Below are 20,133 nucleotides of genomic sequence, written 5' to 3'. Positions count from 1 at the left end.
CTCAGACTCAGTGGCATCTCCTCCCTAAGAGTGAAGCTTGCAACTTACGTCTTCTGATCTATGAACATTGTGGCTGTTTGTGGTGGTGACACAGTGGCAAAACCTGGCTTCAGGTCAGTGCTGGATTGCCTTACCCAGCCTTGTGCGACAGTCAGTGACCTTTTGCAGCTGCAGCGATAATCACGACACTGTGCAGACTCTTAAGAGGGGCATAGCACTAGGCCAGATGGCCCTGCACAATGGTCTCACACATTCGTTCATGGCTTAGTAATTTGTATGTAGCACCTCAAAGCTGAAAACAGGATGGATTTGGCATCCCACTTGTGGGTGTAGTCAGTATTGGAAAGCATTGTGGGCTTGTAAATAATATAAGGTATTGCTGTTAAAAAGGTACCGTATCAGTCTGTTTGCTCGTGGGGGGGGGGGGGGGGGGAGGGGAGGGGAGTACATGGTGAGGGAGCTGAGGGAACAGCGCTCTGATAGCTCCATACCTATCTTGCCAGAAGAGGGGAATGTGAAGGTAAAGGAGATTTGTGACATTTACCATTTGCCCTGGCCACTGTTACAAAAGCCACTCAATCTCATGATTCTGCAACGTGCTTTGATCGGCAGGGAGGCTTTGCTGATGACAGTTCATCCTATTCCAGCGTGAACCAGTTGATTGTTGTTGTATCAGCGTAAAAGTGATGGTTGAAAATGCTATCTGTTTGTAAAATTCAAATAGTAAATATTTATTGCATTTGGAGCGTGGGGGAACATTGTACACTTTTTTATCTATCACTTGTTTTGTGCAGTATTCCACTACGTTGAAGCACTTGCAGCAATTTAATAGCAGCAGAAACTAAGTTTCAAATGTTGTCTACATAGCATCCTTATTGCATATCAATTCATAATTGCAAAAGCACTTCCTTAAAATTTAATAGTGCCAGGACAGTTTTTCATACTTTTGTAACTAGCTTGTTGGTGAGGCTTCAAGAACAACATTTAGCCTATACACATTATATAAAAAGCAATAGCCATAGAATCATCAGTAATTTGAAGGCACTGGAAAGTTTGTCAGCTAAGTTCGTGATACAGTTTCAGCCATTTATGAATAATCACAATAATTATTATAGTCGTATGTAAAACTGTTACATGGCCATGTACTTCCAACATTGATTTTCTGGACTCCATCACCAAAGCTGTATTTACTACTTTAGAATAAAAATCTTATGTAAGGAAAAACATTCCACACCTGTTGCAGTTTAACATTCAATATATTTTCGGATCATTTAAATACACTGAGGACTTGTACTAATCTGATGCTTTACTACTTCAGGATACATTATCATTGTCCTTCATAAAAATTTCTCTAGCTTCCTTTACAACATACTTGTATTGTTATGATATATTTGCAACTCACATACTTTTAAAGATTGCAAAGCTGTGATTTTTTGATTGTGTGGGAAAATACAAGTACAAAGTTAGGTGATTATAGTGCCATTAAGAGTACAGTTCATGTAGGACCATTAACTGTAACGTGTAAAGAAAACCATTGATTTTAGAGCTGGTTTTCTTTTATTTTCATGTATTACAGGCTCAAGCAGAGTGCACCATAAGTAATAATCATCAAAGGCAACTTGCGGGTGCAGAACAGGAGTTGACATCCCACCAAGATGATGATCAGCAGCAGCAGCAGCTGCCAAGTGAGCCTCCATCACAAAGTACATCTCATGTTGGTGCAACTTCTGCTATGTATAGAGATGTGAGGAGACTTCGTTATGGAATATACTGCTTAAATCAACAGATTGACAGTATTCAAAGACTTTGCAGGTGAGTCTCCCTAGCTAGGTAATGGGCAGCAGAAGTCTTGGCAACATGAGGGATTAGGTTGAAATTATATATAAATACAGTACTTAGCATTATGCTTCACTTTACCATCAAACTTGGGTTAAACACCTGGTTGCAAACATGAAGCAGGTTTAAGGTACTGTATTAATATTTGAAATGAAGTTCTGTTAGTGTTTTAAACGACTTTGTATCTATATCAGCACATGAACTAATACTACCAAGTCTTTAATTAATATATTCACCTAACTATAAGATGACTCTAAATATTAGACTGCCAACTTTTCTTGAACAGGCTTTGTGAGAATTTATTTTTAATGTGTTATGACTAATAAAATTTACAAACCGTTTTAGTGATATAAAGTACATTAAGAGTAGTGTAAAGAAGTTAACACTAGCTTCTTACGCACTTTATTAATTGTCCACATTTTCGTAATACAAGAAGAAATAAAATAAACATAAAGAAGTGATTTACAAGCATTTTTTCCTTGACAACCTTTTTTGCTTTATTTTTTGTTCTAATAATCTGTGATACCACTATTTTTTATTCACCACCATCATTGGTATCATCTTTATTTGTTAAGCCATTTCTTTCTTCGTGGCTCTTCACGGTATTATATCGTGTTCTGAGCCACCTATGACAATTGATATGCCATACCTTTTGAGTTTTTTCATTATAGATTTACTTGAGATTCTGCCTCAGGCAGTAAGGATCTACTATCCCAGCACAGAAATTGAGGATTTCTTAAACTTTCGCCCTGAAGTGAGGGCATGGTCCACTTGAAGAAACCACTCACTGTAAAGCTGTCGCAGGTGTGCCGTAAAATGTCTATTCCCAGCAACATCCATTATTTGAAGTTGCGAGGTATTACCATCAGGTATTGTTACTTTGTTTGTGTTGTTCTTTGGTATCGGATGCTTAGCTTCTTCAGTGAAGTGTCATCTCAAAGAATCTGCCACCAACTTTCCTTCTTTCAAGCTAAGAGCCTGATATTTTGTTCAAGCAACATTCAGCCGTTCTAGCATCGCATCATTTTGTCATCCATCTCTTTTCTTGACCTTTAAAGGTAAGTCATGCAGACAGTTTTATCTTTGTGGAGTGGTTTTCCTGCAAAGACTCACATATAGAGGCAGATTCCTTCTGCCCACCACAGCACCCAACACTACTGTTGTTCAGGCATTTTCATTGCCAGACCTTGGTATAGAAACACTTAACACTCTTCATATTGACATTACATTTGATGGCATATTAAAATACTACATTTACCCTATTATAAGATGAGGTTTATCCAAAATTCATCATTTAAAAAATACAGGGTCGTTTTACACTTGCACATTAAACTGTTGCTGCTGAAGTCAACATTTTTACATTGTTTAGTTGAGTGATAGGGGTAGTCTTACATTTGTAGCAGTTGTCTTACATTAGTGATCAAACTTGGCTGTTGAGGTCACATGTGGATTTATTTTGAAGAATTCGGAATGGCAGGGCTTGACAAATAATGCTCGCGTTCCAGCAGGCTCAAAATTTCTTGATATACTGAAACAGTTTGTACAGTACCGACATTACTCAGACAATTACGTGACCCTGACCCACATAATGTTACAGCCATGAAATTTGTGAGAATCTATGAGCTAGCCATCGCAACACCCTGTTGCTCTGATTAAAATTTGACAATTTTGTGAAACACAGAAATAGCATTAAATTCTATCATCTTACAAACCTCTTTTGTATTTGAACAGCTTTGCAATAATCATTCTCGGACATGCATGGATACCATATACAAACATTAATGCTGCTTTTTAAGTTAAGGTAACATTCAAAAATAGAAATGTTGTCCTTTAAAAAAAAACATTAATTGGTTAAGAATCCAGACCAATATTTTATTTGGTTATGAAAGACTGTAATGACTTACTAAGTGGATTGCAGATGAAAAATTCGGTCGCTGTTCACATTTTAAAATACTGGGCAAGACTGTTACCAGCTTTTAATCAGCTTTGGAACATGATGGTGACATTCAGTTAAACAATAAGGAAAATTAATTCGGACTGAAATATCTAACAAAGGAAATAAATCACATTAAACTGGCTGTAATTGTTATAACAGGAATAAATTAAACCAGCAAGACATGTCATTGACATAGTATCAACAGATGTAACTACCATATTTATCCATATATAGGATGAGATTTTTTGCCAAATTAGTCATTCAACAAATATGGGGTCACTTCTATTTGCAGATTAAACTATTGCTGCGTAGGTCAGTGTTTTTACATTGTGTAATGGATAACATAGGGCTCATCTCACATTTCTAGATGAAACTTTGGCTGTTCAGGTTTTGTACAAGTTTATTTTGAACAATCCTGAAGGGTAGGACAATACTTGCATTCGAGTAGGCTCAATTTCCCACTGACCGAAGTGCTCAGTAAAGTGTCAACCTTGCTCAAACAATCATGTGACATTCAACTCGCGGCGCTAATGAAAAGGATACCTGAGAGATTTTGAACCAGCACCACTACAGCGATCTTATGCTCTGCTTAAAAATTGACAGTTTTGTGAAACAGAGGAGGATATAACACGAAATTCTATCAACTTAAAAACTTTTGTTGTATTTGAACAGGTTTGCAATAAAAGTTCTCATACATGTATGGAGGCAGTACGCATATATTTATGCTGCTTTTTATGTTTATGTGTTATGATAAAGTAATGGTTTATCAAGAAGTTGCAAATGAGAAATTCGATCACTGTATATGTGTTACAATACCAGAGAAAATCGTTAACCAGCTTTTTAATCAGGTTTAGAGCACTATAATGATATGCAGATGAAAGGAGGAGGAAAATTAACTCAAAATGAAATGTTTAATATACAAAACAAATCTTATTAAACAGAAGATAATTGTTGTTGCAAGAATAAATTACAGCAAAAACACCAGCTGTTGAGATAGTATGAACAGACATCACTAGATCGAGACAAGCAAAAGTTCAAGAATTGGATTGATAGTGACTGTGATCATTTATTTATGTATTAGTTTCTATTGTTCATATGAGCTGCGACGTAGAAGATATTGCTATCTGTGTTTCACTGTTGCCTGAGCACAGCAATATGGAAAGTTAGAGAGAAACAGTATCCAGCGTGGCTAAGAACAAAGATGAGTGCCGGGAAGGCAGTGTTGAGGGGGCAGTGTTGAGGGGGCAGAAATTTTATTGTGCAGCCAGCCATGGGAATGTATTCTTCGTATTTAGGCTTTCTGTGGACATTTACCACATTTAAACTCGGTTTGCCTGAATCGATTTGCGCTCGGAATTGAATTTACTTTAAAATTGAACAAACACTGTACAGTAACATACATTTTTGCTTGAGACGGTGAAAGTCTAGATGGAGGATAGTGGTGTACTTATGTGTTTCATCCAACAATATTGTCAACCCTCACCATGAGGTAATGATTGGCAGTGTGTCAGCTGCTGGTTCTACACAACCAATGAGAGAGCAGTGGGCAGACGATATGTTTGGGAGCAATTGTCATTGTAAAATTCTCACGTCAGAATAGAAGCAAAATCTGCTTTCTGTTCACAAAAAACAGCTATGTTCTGGGTTTCCACAGTAACCACATCATCAGGAATCACAACATATTCAGAAGAAACAGTCTAATATTTGTGACAATGGAGAGATAAGATTCGCAGCTGGCCTGTTAGCATGACGATGTGACGATTACAAATAATGATACCACTGACAGCAAGATAAGTAAACAAAAAAAGGCAGTGAAGATAAAAATGAATATAAACAATTTTTTGTTTATTTTATTCCTTCTTTTATTATCAAAATGTAGACAGTTGATAAATGGAATAAATGTAGAATAGGTGTAATGTTAATTGTTTGACAGAACTCTTACATGAAAAAATGTTCGTACTTTTGATTAGTCAGATTATGTTCAAAATTAATTTTTTTTTTCAAGGAGCCTCTTAATAAAGGGGGGTCATCTTATGTTCAGGATCGTCTTACTCAGGTAAATATGGTAGATCGCAGGATGACCAAAAGTTCGAGAAGGAGCTGAATCATAATTGCTGTTGTTGTTTATGTGTTAGTTGGCATTGTTACATGTGACCTGCGCACTAGAAGATAATTACAGGTTGTTTTTCACAGTTGCTCAAGCTCAGCACTATAGAAGAGTTGGAAGGGGACAGTGACACCAGCATGGCTGAGGTCTAAGGACGATTTGGGGTCGGGGGAAAAGTGAGTGAGTGGCAAATTTTGTTGTGTTGTCAGCCATAGGAATCTATACCACACGTATAGTGGCTTTTTATGGATATTTACCAAATTTAAACTGCAGTTTGCCAGAGTCCATTTGTAGTCAGAAGTGAACTGACTTTTAGGACAAATACTCAACAGTAGTATTAATTTCGGCAGGGTACAGAGAAAGTCTTAGATAGGAGCCAGTGGTGTACTTAAGTGTTTCTTGCTGGTATGTTGTCAATAAGTTTGGAAACAAGATACTTTGTAACCTTCTCATATCAGCATAAAAGTGAAATCCGATATGTATTTGGAAAAATACAGCTGTGTTCTCAGAAATAGTAACATATTTGGAAGAAACAGCCAAATATTTGTGACAGTGAAGATATAAATTTCACAACTATGCTATTATTATTATTATTATTATTATTATTATAAAAAATGTTGATACAATGAACTGTGGGTTAGTAAGCAAAACAAGGTTGACAACAAAAGGTCCAAAAATTAACATAAACTGTTTCTTTTTGTTTATTTTATTTCTCCTAGTATTGTCTAGATGTAGACAATCAGTCACGGCCTTAAGTTTCAAATATGTGTGAGGTTAACATTTTGGAAGATACTTTATGTCAGTAAAACAGATTTTAAGCTTGATTAGTCAGAATATATCAAATATAAATTGTTGCCGGCCAGAGTGGCCGTGCAGTTCTAGGCACTACAGTCTGGAGCCGAGTGACCGCTACGGTCACAGGTTCGAATCCTGCCTCGGGCATGAATGTGTGTGATGTCCTTAGGTTAGTTAGGTTTAATTAGTTCTAAGTTCTAGGCGACTGATGACCTCAGAAGTTAATCACATAGTGCTCAGAGCCATTATAAATTGTTCTTAAGGAATGTAACTATATTATGAAATCACCAGTGGAGATGCTGAATCACAGACAGGCGCAACAAAAAGAATGTCACAAATAAGTTTTCAGCCAGCAAGGCCTTCATCAAAAATAGACCCCCCCTTCCCCCTCACACACACACACACACACACACACACACACACACACACACACACACACACACAAATCACATGACTGCAGTCTCCGGCAACTGAAGCCAGTGGCTTCAGTTGCCAGAGATTGCAAGTGTTACATTACTTTTTGGATATTCCATTGTTTGATTTTTCTCTAGCAGCCTCTTAAAAAAGGGGGGAGGGGCTCGTCTTATATTCAGGATCCTCTTACGCTTTGGTAAATATGGTAACCAAGTGACTTTTCAGGATTGCCCACAAGTTCTAGCAAACAGTCTCACTGTTTCCGAAGATTGGTCATCTTATGATGATACACGAGTAGTTTTCTGTCAAATACTGCAGAAAGTTACTGGGTTGTGTTGTTACGCTTTGTAACTTAAGACCTGCTGTTATGTTCGGCTGATTCTTTACTGTGGTATTAGGTGGCGAAATAAAGTCTGATTGTCAGCTAAGACTGCCTATTACTCAGTCTTGTTCACCTTACTATTTCAACACATTTACCAACCTCTTTTGATGAAATGTCATTTCTTGAAGTGCTGCAATTACTGCTGTTAAGTAAAGAGTACAAATACCACACCCAGTTCTCAAAATAAATATGATGCTTCTCTTAAGCAGCGTATTGTGTATTATAGTCTTGTTTTATAATGACTGTTTGATACAAAAATACTTCATCATTCAGAAATCATGACTGTATTGGGAGAAAAGGCTAAGTCTACAGATGGTCTAACTTATTTAGGAGGTTGCAATTGAATAAGTGTTTAACAAGTTTACAAGTGTTACACCACCCTGCCTTCTTCATCATCCATATGCATCAGACTATACATACTTTGAATTGTGCATTTGGAAAATTCACCTTGTCTCCACTACCTTCATTTGGATACTTTCTTGAGTAATCAGGAAAACTCATTGCATTTCTCTTGCACTGCACAATGTACCTGTATTGCTCTAATTAATGATCCTGAAATTGGTGTTGTATTGTCTTTGTGAACCAGTTGGTGAATTGCAAATTCAAATATTAAGTTTCCTCAACAGAATCATGGCTGTCCTTGCTTCCATTATTAATTGCCACAATTTATTGTTCTTACGGCCTTAAGGAACCTGAATAACACTAATATCCTGTCAGCTTCCTAGTGCTGAATCGGCAGAAAGCAGTCCAACAGTGTGCCTAATCGTTAATTATCAAGCATGAAAATAAACTGTGTTGTTGAGCAGTAGCTAATTTAGTAACATTGTTGAACCTAGTGCTTCATTTGTTATACCACATTTCAGGTTTGCAGTTTAAACATATTAATGTTAAAATTAATATTTCTCCTGTAGATATATGTACTAATGTTAAGTATTTGTACATTTCTAAAGGCAGTTCAATCCCATCTACATTTGTATTAAGGCAAACTGCGAGTCAAGTGTAGTAGATGTTCATAAAATGTAAGGTATGTGATATGCCTTCCCATTGATGACAGTACAACAAAAATTGCTGCTTGCTTGCCACTCATGTTCCCACATTCCCACTAGTTCTAGGCCAGGCTGGTACCCCTGCTCGACCACTCTGTAATCACCTAATTAAATCTGTGAGGTGAACTCAAATATCAGAGCTTTATCTGTGTATGTAAGATCCCACTATATTTGTCAAGTATGAATTTGGGTAAAAACCTCTTCTTATAGTCTGTTGAATCAAATTTGATCTTGTGTGAACACTTTGTTTTGGACACTGGCCAAGGCGAGTATTGCTGACAGGACATTCCCTGCAATGCTTTGGATAGATATGTACCCATATACAGACACTTCAAAGAAGCTTCTAAAGAAACAGACATAACTGCACAATGGGGGTAAACAAAGAATAAGACTATAGATAGAGAGGCACTGAATGAAAAACGTTGGGCTGTAGAGGAAGCAATGCATGAAGCCATATTGACTACACCTTAGCAGAATTTTGCCCAATGATCTTTCACAATACCCAAAGAAATTCTGGTCATATGTAAAGGCTGTTAGGGGCACCAAAGTTAATGTGCAGTCAGTTGTGGTTGAGACTGGAACAGAAATTGAGAATAGCAAAACAGAGCTTTATTAAAGAAAGCCCAGGAGATCTGTGACTCCAATTAAGTGCCCAAGCCACAGAAAAGATGGGCGAAATAGATATTAGTGTCAGTGGTAGTGAGAAACTTTTAAATTTAACAAAGCTTCAGGACTCAACCAAATCTACACCCAGTAGTTGGAAGCATCCACAAGTCACACCCATTAACAATAAGGGTGATACAGGTGATTCACAAAACTATCATCTAATATCCTTGATACTGAATTTTTCTAGAATCTTACAGCATATTCTGAGCTCAAACATAATGAGGTGTCTCAAACAAAATGACCTCCTCCATGCCAACTAGCATGGATAACGAAAACATCGATCATGTGAAACCCAACTTGGATTTTACTCACATAACATACTGAAAGCTTTGGATCAAGGCAGTCAGGTAGATGCAGCATTTCTTAATTTCCAAAAAATATTTGATTCAGTACCACATTTACATTTATTATCAATAGTGCAATCATATGTGATATGAAGCAGGATTTTTTACTGGATTGAGGAATTTTTTGGTAGGTAGGAAACAGCAAATTATCATGGAAGGAGGGCCATCGGGTGTGCCCCAGAAAAGTGTATTGGGACCCTTGCTATTCATGTTGTGTATTAATGACCTTTCAGACAATGTTAACAGTAACCTCAGACTTCTTCGCAGATGATGCAGTCACCTGTAATGAAGTACTGTCTGAATGGTTCAAATGGCTCTGAGCACTATGGGACTTAACATCTGAGGTCATCAGTCCCCTAGAACTTAGAACTACTTAAACATATCTAACCTAAGGACATCACACACATCCATGCTCGAGGCACGATTCGGACCTGAGACCGTAGTGGTCGTGCGGTTCCAGACTGAAGCGCCTAGAACCGCTCGGCCACACCGGCCTGCGAAGTACTGTCTGAAAGAAGTTGCATAAATATTATGTATGCAGTCAGATTTTGAAGTGGTACAGAGATTAGCAAACTTGCTTTAAATGTTTGGAAACGTAAAACTGTGCACTTAAAAAAAGTAGTAGTATCCTATAGTATAGTACCAGTGAGACATGGTTGGAATCAGTCAACTCATAAAAGTATCTGAGTATAATGCCTTGTAGGAGTAGGAAATGGAATGATAACATAAGCTTAGTCGTGGGTAAAACAAGTGTTACAACTTCAACTTTATTGATAGAATTCTGGGAAAATGCAATCAGTCTGCAAAGGAGATTGTTTACATATCACTCATGTGGAACATCCTAAAATATTACTCAGGTATATCATACCAGAGAGAGAGACCAATACTGTCTGATGGACTGTGCAGGGACTAGAATACTAGGAGGTCCAGCCAGGAGGTTGTGGGGCACAGATGTGGGGGCAAAAAAGAAGCAAAAAAGGAGAGTAGTGAGGAAAGACAGGCAGATGTGTTGGCAGTGGGCAGCAAATAAACAAGATGGGAGTGGGGAAAGTGTGATAGGACGCAGGGGATGAAACTGTTGGATGGAGGGTGTGGGACAGTATGTTACTGTAGGTTGAGGCCAGGATAATTACGGGAATGGAAAATGTGTTCTAAGAATAACTGTCTTCTGTGCAGTTCAGAAAAAACTGGTGGTACAGGGAAGGATCCAGATGGCCTGGGTAGTGAAGGAGCCATTGAAATGAAATGTGTCATGTTTAGCTGCATGTTGTGCCACAAGGTGGTCTACTTTGCTCTTGGCCATAGTTTGGCAATAGCCATTCTGGTGGACAGCTGGTTGGGGTTTCACATATTGTTTACATTTCTGTTGTGATTATGCATGTCTGTATGTATTTTTTACATTTCTTTTCGCTTATCCAGTTACTCTCACAACCATCAATAATTTTGCCCATTTCTGCATCATTTCCGTTTCCTTTACGCCATTCCTGCCACAATGGGCCCTTCACCATCTTTATGCACTAGTTAAGAAAAGTATCCCTTTCCTTGGCTAAAACGCAGTCCAATATCCTGTTTGTCAAATGCTGCCTAAACCATGGAATCCCCCAAACAGCATAACTGTGAAGAGGCCTTTCTCTGGATCCCACACATCCTTTCATAATGACCTACACCTTTTCAGATTCCACTGATCCTTGGACCTCATAAACCTGGTACAGCAAAAACACTCCTTCAGGGCACAGGCATCCCAGAACTCCTCTGCTCCATCCACAAGATACTAGCACCCAAATTTAACTGTGCTGGGCATGTCAAAGACCTACTCTCCTTCTCCCGATCCCTGCAGTGGAAGCACTTCTTTGCTACCAATCCTTCTAACCAAAACCACCCTAATTCCAACATCCTACCTTGCCTCATCCAGTTCCTGCCACCATCCAACTGTGACCCCCCACCCCCCTACTATTTAACCACCCTCTGGTCACCATCCAGGAATTCCTTACCTCCAACTTAGCTCACCATCCTTCCCCAGATCACAAACCTTCAGTAGAAGAAAGGACAGCCACATGCAACCTCAAAACAAATCCTAACCTAATAGTCTACCTGCAGACAAAGGTTTCATCATTGTTGTTATGAATTGCAGTGACTAGCTGCCACCAGAAGACCTCTGCCAATTATCTGACTCCTCCCCTTATAAACTCTGCCAGAGTGATCCCATCCTAGAAGTCCAACACAATATCCAGTCTCCACTTAAAGCCTTAGACCCTTCCCAGAAAACCTTCTACATGCTCCTCAAAATCCACAAAACTGACAATCCTGGATGACCCTTGTGGCTGGTTATTGTGCCCCCACTGAAAGAATTTTTGCACTCATTGACCAACATCTCAACCATTTACCCATAATAAGACACCAACCACTTCCTTCACCGACTCTCCACCTTACTCACCACTTTATTTCCTGGATCCCTATTTGTCACTTTCGACACCACCTCCCTATACACCAACATCCCTCATGCTCGTGGTCGCACCGCTATTGAACACTACCTTTCCCAATGTCCTTCAGATTCCAAACCATCTACCTCATTCCTCATACACCTGACTAACTTTATCATACCCCAAAACTACTTCTCCTTTGCAGGGAATGTATATAAACAAATCTGCGGCGCAGCCATGGGTACCCGCATGGCACCCTGCTGGGCCAACCTTTGTTATGGGCCACCTAGAGGAGACCTACCTCGTCTTCCAAAACAACAAACCCCTAGTCTGGTTCAAATTCACTGATGATATCTTCATGATCTGAACTCATGGCCAAGGCACCCATCTTCGTTCCATTACAAACTCAACACCTCTCCAATCCGCTTCACGTGGTCCTCCTCAACCCAGCGTGCAACCTTTCCAGATGTTGACCTCCTCCTCTCTGATGGCTCCATCTGCACCTCTGTCCACATGAAACCCACCAACCATCAACATTACCTGCATTTTGACAGCTGTCATTCCTTGCACACCAAAAAAATGCTTGGCCACCCGGGGATGGTGTATCTGCCGTGTCAAAAGCTCCATTGCTCAATATGATGAGGGTTTCACCAAGACCTTCATAGACAGGCACTATCCCCCATACCTAGTCCGCAAACAGTTTTCACCTACCATTTCCCCTCACACTCCCAATCCTCCCACCACCCACAAGAAATAGCCATAAAGGAGTGTCCCTTCATCACCCAGTACCACTCCAGACTGGAACAGCCGAACCAGTTCCTTTGCCAGGGCTTTGATTACCTGTCGTTATGTCCTGCAAGTAGGGTCATTCTACCTGAGATACTTCCCACCCCTGCTAAAGTGGTATCCTGTGGCCCACCGATCCCCCACGACATCCTAGTCCATCCCTATTCCTCTCCCAATCCCAACCACTTGCCACAAGGACCATATCCCTGAGGAAGGCTCAGTAGTAAAACATGCCCAGTTTCCAATATACCCACCCAGCATTTCCTATTCCAGTCCTGTCACAGGTTTACCTACCCTTCAGGCCCTAGAATACCTCCGAAAGCAGCCGTGTCATACCAGCTCTGCTGCCATCATTGCACAGCTTTTTATGTTGGTAGGACTACCAGCCAGCTGTCCAGTAGAATGAACAGCCACTGCCAAACTGTGGCCAAGAGCAGAGTAGACCATCCAGTAACACAACATGCAGCTGAACATAATGCACTTGATTTCAATGTCTGCTTCACTACCCAAGACATCTGCATTCTTCCCTCCAGCACTAGCTTTTGTTAACTGTGCAGATGAGAGTTATCCTTCCGACACATTCTCTGCTCCCATAGTTATTCTGGCCTCAACCTACGGTAACATACTGTCCCTACAATGATTATCCAACAGTGTCCACCCCCTCTGTCCTATCATCCCCTCCCATCCTCATCTCCCACCCTGCCAAGGTATCTTCCGTCCTTTGCCTGCTGCTCTCCTTTTTCGCTATGTTTTCCCTATGTCTCTGCCCCACATGTCCTGACATAGTGCGAATTGGCATTTTAGTCTTTGTACACTCAACCAGACCATGTTCATTTCTCTCTCCACCTGTGCACTACTGTCCCTTCCCTTCCCCTCCACCTTCCCCTTTCCCGCCCCCTCCAGCTTGTTGCTTGCATTCCAGTGATAGTTGCATTCCAGTCCAAGATCCTGGTGTTGGCAGTCATGTGTGCATGAGGTTTTGTGTGTGTGTGTTGGGGGGGGGGGGGGGGGGTGTTTACTGATGGAGGCTGTGGCCAAAAGCTTATGTAAGTGTATTTTAATTGTGTAATTGTGTCTGTCTGCAACTTCACATTGTGCCTTCTTTATGGTAAGTAGCAATCTGTCTTTTCCTACATTGTTGATTTTCCAACCTGGAGTTTCTCTTGTTTAAATGTATATAGCGGACAGCACGAACGGTCACATGGATCCATAGGAGAGTGTTACAGAGATGATGAAGTAACTATACTGTCAGACTCTGATAGTTCTAAACTATCCTGAGAAAGCCTACTTACAAAGTGTCAGGAACCAGCTTTAAATTATAACTATAGGAATGTACTACAAGACCCTACATATCACTCTCAGGATCGTGAACACAAAATGAGATTGATTACAACGTGCATGGAGGCATTTAAACAGTCATTCTTCCCATACTCCATATGTGAGAGGAATGAGGAAAAACCTAAATTACTGGCACAGTGGATGTACCTTCTGCCATGCACTTCATGTGGTTTTCAGAGCGTAGATGTAGATGAAGAAATTGATTTACAGGTAGCACATATAGCTATAATAGATTCTAGAATCAAGCATAAGGAAGGCTTGCGAGGTTTTTATTTAGTCAGGTAATTAACTACTAGTAACAAGATCGAGTTTCAGTTCTCTTAAAGGCATATAGCTACGCATTTTGTTGAAGTTGTAAAATGACCGGTTGTTTCTAGACTGCATGTGTCTTGGCTGACCACACAGTTCCATGGACAGAGATGATCAATTCTTGTAAAGTCTTCATTGCAGATCAATAATTTTCAAGCACCAATCATACTGAAGGTAATTAATTTTGTTGTACTACTGCTTTTTGAAACAAACAAGGTGCATTAATTTTATTTCCATAACCAAGTAATTCCACATGATGCTCACTTTGCCTCACTGTGATGTCTTCTTATTTTACTACTGAGTATGTTGTTTGTAATCAGTGACTTCAGCACAAATAAACCTTCTATTCCTCTCATAACATACATGTAAGAAAGAGCCTAAAGCATCTTGTGGTACTTCATTTCTGTGATTGGTTTCTATTGATGCTGTGCCTTCATTACTCAAAATGTCCACAACAGATTTCCGCTTTGTTGTGGTGGATATTGTGAGCGCAACAATCACCTTTTCAGTATCTCTGCTTCTTTATGTAGCAGTGTGTGCTGCCATCTTCAGCCCATAAGTATCATTTTGCAGAACACACATTCTACCTCCAAATTTTCAGTATATTTGTCTGAATCATCTTTAGATATCAATAAAATATATGAGCAGTGCTCTTAAAAAAGGCTTATTCATAATGCTTTATATTTGTTTCTAGCTGTGGAGACAGTTACCAGATATTCTTAAAACTACACTTCCTGAGAGTTTTCGTCTTTGTCATAACATAAATTCAAATCTGTCTTCTATTTAATGTCTACAGTGCATTAATCTTGTTAATTGTGAGATTTTGACAATATCGACAATGAGATGGCTTTTGGAGTAAAGATGTAGCTGAAAATGTTTCATTGTTGGTGCTAGTGTAATCTCTTGTCACCATGGGCACTACCAAAATATATTTTGTGATTCTGTTACTGCATTGACAGTCAGTAGCTTTCCTCATAAAGACAGTATTGGGTCTTGTTAACAGTTTGAATTTTTGTGAAGAATTAATACAGCAGGTGCACAACTCGATTTAATGCAACAATTCCGTTACAAAAGGCTTAATTGTTATAGCAGTCTGTCTTTGTTAAACTTTCAGGAAGAGCAGTGAGAAACATGTAACAATAATCTCTGAATTTCCATATGATATGTATTGGTGTGTGGATATTGTCTTTGGAATTAAGATTAAAAACTAGATATTTCATGCTGATTCTAACATTTGCCTTATCTTCATTATGCTGTATCCATCATTTCAGATTATTTAAATCTTTGTAATTTTGCACTGAGATAATTGTCAACAAGTTGTTTATGTATATCTTACAGAGCTCGCATGGAAATACTGCAGCTTCAGCAGATACGACGTGTTTGGGGAAACCTTCAGCGTCAGATGAATTCACTTCATGGAGCAGTTCACCAAACGCCTCAGTCAGATTCACCAGGACTGGTAATCACAGAGGAAGATGAACCGTACCAACCAGCACGGGAACCAAATGTGAGTCAGCTGCAGGAACCAATTGTGAGTCAGCTGCTGGAGTTGGCTCGTATCAGTGATGGTGAACCTGCAGATGAATCTTCAGAACTTCATGCCTCTAGCAGTTCTTCTGACTCTGAAAATGATGAGGCGACGGAATGTGTCCAGTTCGTGACAGAAGAAGCTGCTCCAGTAGAGATCTGTCAAGACCGAACTGATGATGGAGAGATTGCAGCTAAAAGAGTTAAAATAGATCCACAGAGCTCTTCCACCAAAACTCAGTGGGAACATGTTGCTGATGGAGACAGTGCTGGTAGCAACGTTCAAAATACTGCTGCAGAGTTAGCTACAGGCAGTGCTGATTCTCCAATTAACGAAAAGGGTCACAGGCATGGGACTATTGCAAAAAGTGGAAGAAACAATATGGAGGTAAACAGTTGCTCGTCAAGTAGACTAGCAATGACAGAAGAAACTAGTGAAGTTAATGCAGTTGAATTACACTCAAGGCACAATGGTTCAGTCCCAGAAGTAACAAACGAATTCGCTGTATCTAAATCTAATATCCCAAGTGAAACATTTCAGGAAACTGGAACTAAAGAGATTGGAAGTCATGTTACAAGGCAGGAGAGGCACTCTATACAAGAACAGTCCACTCAAATGAAAGGTGAGAAATTAGTTGAACATAATTTGCCAGTTGCAGGATTGATGACCGCTGGTTGCAGCAGTGCCAGTTGTTCTACATCACAGAATTCTGACTATACTGCTGCCCCTTCACAGACATCTCGTGGTTTAAAAGTTTCTCCAGTACATAGTAGTGGTAGGGGGAAGACAGGAAGAAATATAGATGATATTACACCAAGAAATACATTGTCTCATCAAGAACGTATAAATGAAATGCAGAACATGGTAAAAGGTTTGCAGGAGCGCATAAATCAAAGGAGAATTGCTGAACAACAGGAAATAACTCTACCAGAGAGAAAACCCACATCATTGTGGAAATCCTGTCCATCTCACATGGCAAAGGTAGCATCTACAAGAGTGAGCAGAAATTGTGGATCACATCACCCTAATACTACTCCTCTTCATCCTAGTTTGCCTCGACTTCAGCCTACAACGTTACATCTTGGTACCCACGTGGCTCAGCCTCAACCAATATATACGACTGTCAGACCACAGGAAGTAGTTGCAAGTTCTCACTCAAGGCCAACAAATCTAGTGCCACATGGAAGCATTTCATGTAAATCATTTGAGCAAACACACAATGAAATGCGTACTTCAGATAGTGATAACGTTCAAGGAGAAGAGGTATCACGTGTCACCAAAAATGAGTCTTCATCTACAGAAACGACAGATAAACAGGAATGTGGGAGAAAACTGGATGACCCGAAGAATATATCGTGTGTTCTAAGAACACGTTGTAAGGTTAATTCACAAGAAAGTTTAAATCATGTTCAATTGACATCTGTAACCCAAAGAACTAATGAGGAACGAGGAGAAAATTCTGCTTCTAGTCAATGTAATAATTCAACAGAACAAGAAATCCCAATACAGGAACTCTGGGGGGAAACCAAACATATACAAAATTTGGTTAGGAGCTCCAATGTTACGGCAGGTGTGTCCAACAATGGTAGCAATGAAACTGCAAGCGAGAATGAAACAATTTCTCATTCAGATTTGATTGTTCCATCACAAGAAGAATTACCATGTGCCACTACTGTCATAAATGTTACCAACAAACAAAATGTTAACTGTTTGCATCCAGGTATGAACAGAACACACAATGTCCAAAATAATTTTGTTGATGCAAACCCTTGTAGTCCTGCTGGAAATCCAGCTGATCTGTTGTCAGAGACTGCAGCTTACCCAGCAAATATACACCCATTTATTCCTGGGGTTGTTACTAATTTTTGTGGGAACCTCGGAGAATCGTCGTCAGATCGCCCAGATGCTCAACAAAACACACATCAAAATTCTGCACCAGAGGATTTGAGCTCTCCTGAAAGACGTGCAGTTAGTGTTGGTGACCATTCAGCTCAAGTTAATCCTTCTTGCCAACAGAATGATGATAATGATGATGATGATGGTGGTGATGACGCACATGGCATGGAAAGTACACCATCTAGTCTACATTTTGGCAATTCGTCAGTGCAGGGAGCTAGCACAAGAGCTACAGTTTCACGTTCATCATGGAGATCTGGTGCAGTTGTATCTCAGTCTGAAAGTTCACCTAATGCTGTAAGGTGCCATATTGCCCAAAGACCGAATCCTTCCATAATCCCAAGACAGGGTCCCCTGATGTGTCCACAACCAGATACACTGTTGTCACCAAGACCTGGCCCACTGCTGACACCAAGAGCAAGTCCTCTACTGATACCAGGATCTGTCCAAGGTGAATATGATTTGTTTCCTGTGGTGAATGTGAAATTATCTTTCACCACATTAGTAATTATAATATCTGCAGTTAATTACATTTTCTTTGTGTAGATTAATTTTACTACTGATCCTTTTATTTAAGATGCTCATTTCCATAAATAGAGGTATTTTAGGTATCCACAGCATAAAGCACAGCAGTACTATATGCGTTAAAAGATGCTCTGGTAACAGTGAGACAAGAATGCAATACAGATGCAAGATATGTTGAGAAACTAAGTCACAGGACCATACGTGGCACTGAGTTTGGTTGTGACCCTCTGTTAGTGGCATAAATGTCAGTATAGAGTGTAACAATATCAGAGAAGGAAAGTTGCTACTCACCATATAGCAGAGATGCTGAGTCACAATAGGCACAACAAAAAGATTCACACAATTATAGCTTTCGGACATTAAGGCCTTTTGTCAGCAGTACACACTCACTCTCTCTCTCTCTCTCTCTCTCTCTCTCTCTCACTCGCGCGCGCGCACACACACACACACACACACACACACACACACACACACAACTTGCACACATGTGTGCAGTCTCAGAGACCTGAAACTACACTATAGAGTGTGACACTTGTAATACAGGGTTCACAATGACTTCCCATACTGTGTACCAAGTTATCCAGTAACACATATCATTGCTGGACATGTGCTCTCTGAATGTCAGCAAGGATCTTTGGTGGCAGTGATAAAGCTACAGTTATCTGTACTCAACAGGTTTTTTATACTTATATGGATATGGTGTCTGTTCTTTCAGACATGTCCGAAAGAAAAGAGACCATTGATGACCTGCAGCTGTCTAGAACAAAATTAGAATTGTATTAATACCTTCAGCTGCTAACGGGCGTTGATATATATCAACGGGGACGGGTGAAAATGTGTGCCCCGACTGGGACTCGAACCTGGGATCTCCTGCTTACATGGCAGGCGCTCTATCCATCTGAGCCACGAAGGGCACAGAGGATAGCGCGACTGCATGCATGCCTCCCGCAAGACCCACATTCTCACGTTGTATGTCCACACACTACATTCGTAGTGTCCTACCTCAACACACTCATTACTCATGGAAGATGTTCATACCAAGTCCCGTAAGAGTTTGGGGAATATGTGTGCATATACACAGAAGAAGAATGTCATGGCCGGTGTTGCCAGAACTATATACTTGTATGGATATGGTGTCTTCTTTTGGACATGTCCGATAGTTCCCGGAGTCATGCTATCTTCTGTGCCTTCGGTGGCTCAGATGGATAGTGTGTGTACCATGCAAGCAGGAGATCCCGGGTTCGAGTCATGGTCGGGGCACACATTTCCACCTGTCCCTGCCCGTTAGCAGCTGAAGGTATTAATATAATTCTAATTTCATTCAACAGGTTTTAGGTGTAGGGTAAGTGTGTGATGTCCTTATGTAGCACGTACTTGTCCGCCAGGTTAGTAGTTTCATGTGATTGAGCAGGGAAAACATGCAATAAAGTACAGCCTGGTAACTTGATAACTGCTCTCATGAACAGCGCAGGAGCTGTCTTATTGGTCCCTTTATATAATATTGGCAGTGTTGTAATGTGTCTCAGGGATATGCCAAGTGAAATGATGGTGGAGTCAAATTTCAGTCTATACCAATTACTTACTGTGAACAATACACTGCTACCACTGTTCCTGGGTCCTCTCACATTTGCCTAGCCATGCAGTTGCTTCATGTGAAGGACTGTATCTTTTGGGTTGCATAGCATACACAATAACCTGCTAAAGCCAACAGTATGCTGTCCCAAGAGAAGTGGGTGACTCAGAGGCTGCTGTGAGGTCTTTAACCAGACTAGTGCTGATTGGACATCTTTGGGCACATAAGGGGA

The 20,133-nt window shown here is 40.1% G+C and overlaps 1 protein-coding gene across 1 annotated transcript in view; it reads left to right on the top strand.

Annotated features, from left to right (window-relative positions):
* LOC124591436 overlaps positions 1-20,133 on the top strand; it is a 312,247-nt gene that overhangs the window by 178,265 nt on the left and 113,849 nt on the right. The window contains exons 10-11 of the mRNA XM_047131731.1: positions 1,577-1,812; positions 15,718-18,254. Of these exons, the coding sequence (XP_046987687.1) occupies positions 1,577-1,812; positions 15,718-18,254 (2,773 nt within the window). The remainder of the gene's footprint in view (positions 1-1,576; positions 1,813-15,717; positions 18,255-20,133) is intronic.

The sequence above is a fragment of the Schistocerca americana genome, chromosome 2, assembly GCF_021461395.2.
Source record: "Schistocerca americana isolate TAMUIC-IGC-003095 chromosome 2, iqSchAmer2.1, whole genome shotgun sequence".
Taxonomy (NCBI): Eukaryota; Metazoa; Arthropoda; class Insecta; order Orthoptera; family Acrididae; genus Schistocerca; species Schistocerca americana.
The sequence above is the reverse complement of the archived record's forward strand: the minus strand, read 5'-3'. Positions and strand labels throughout refer to the sequence as shown.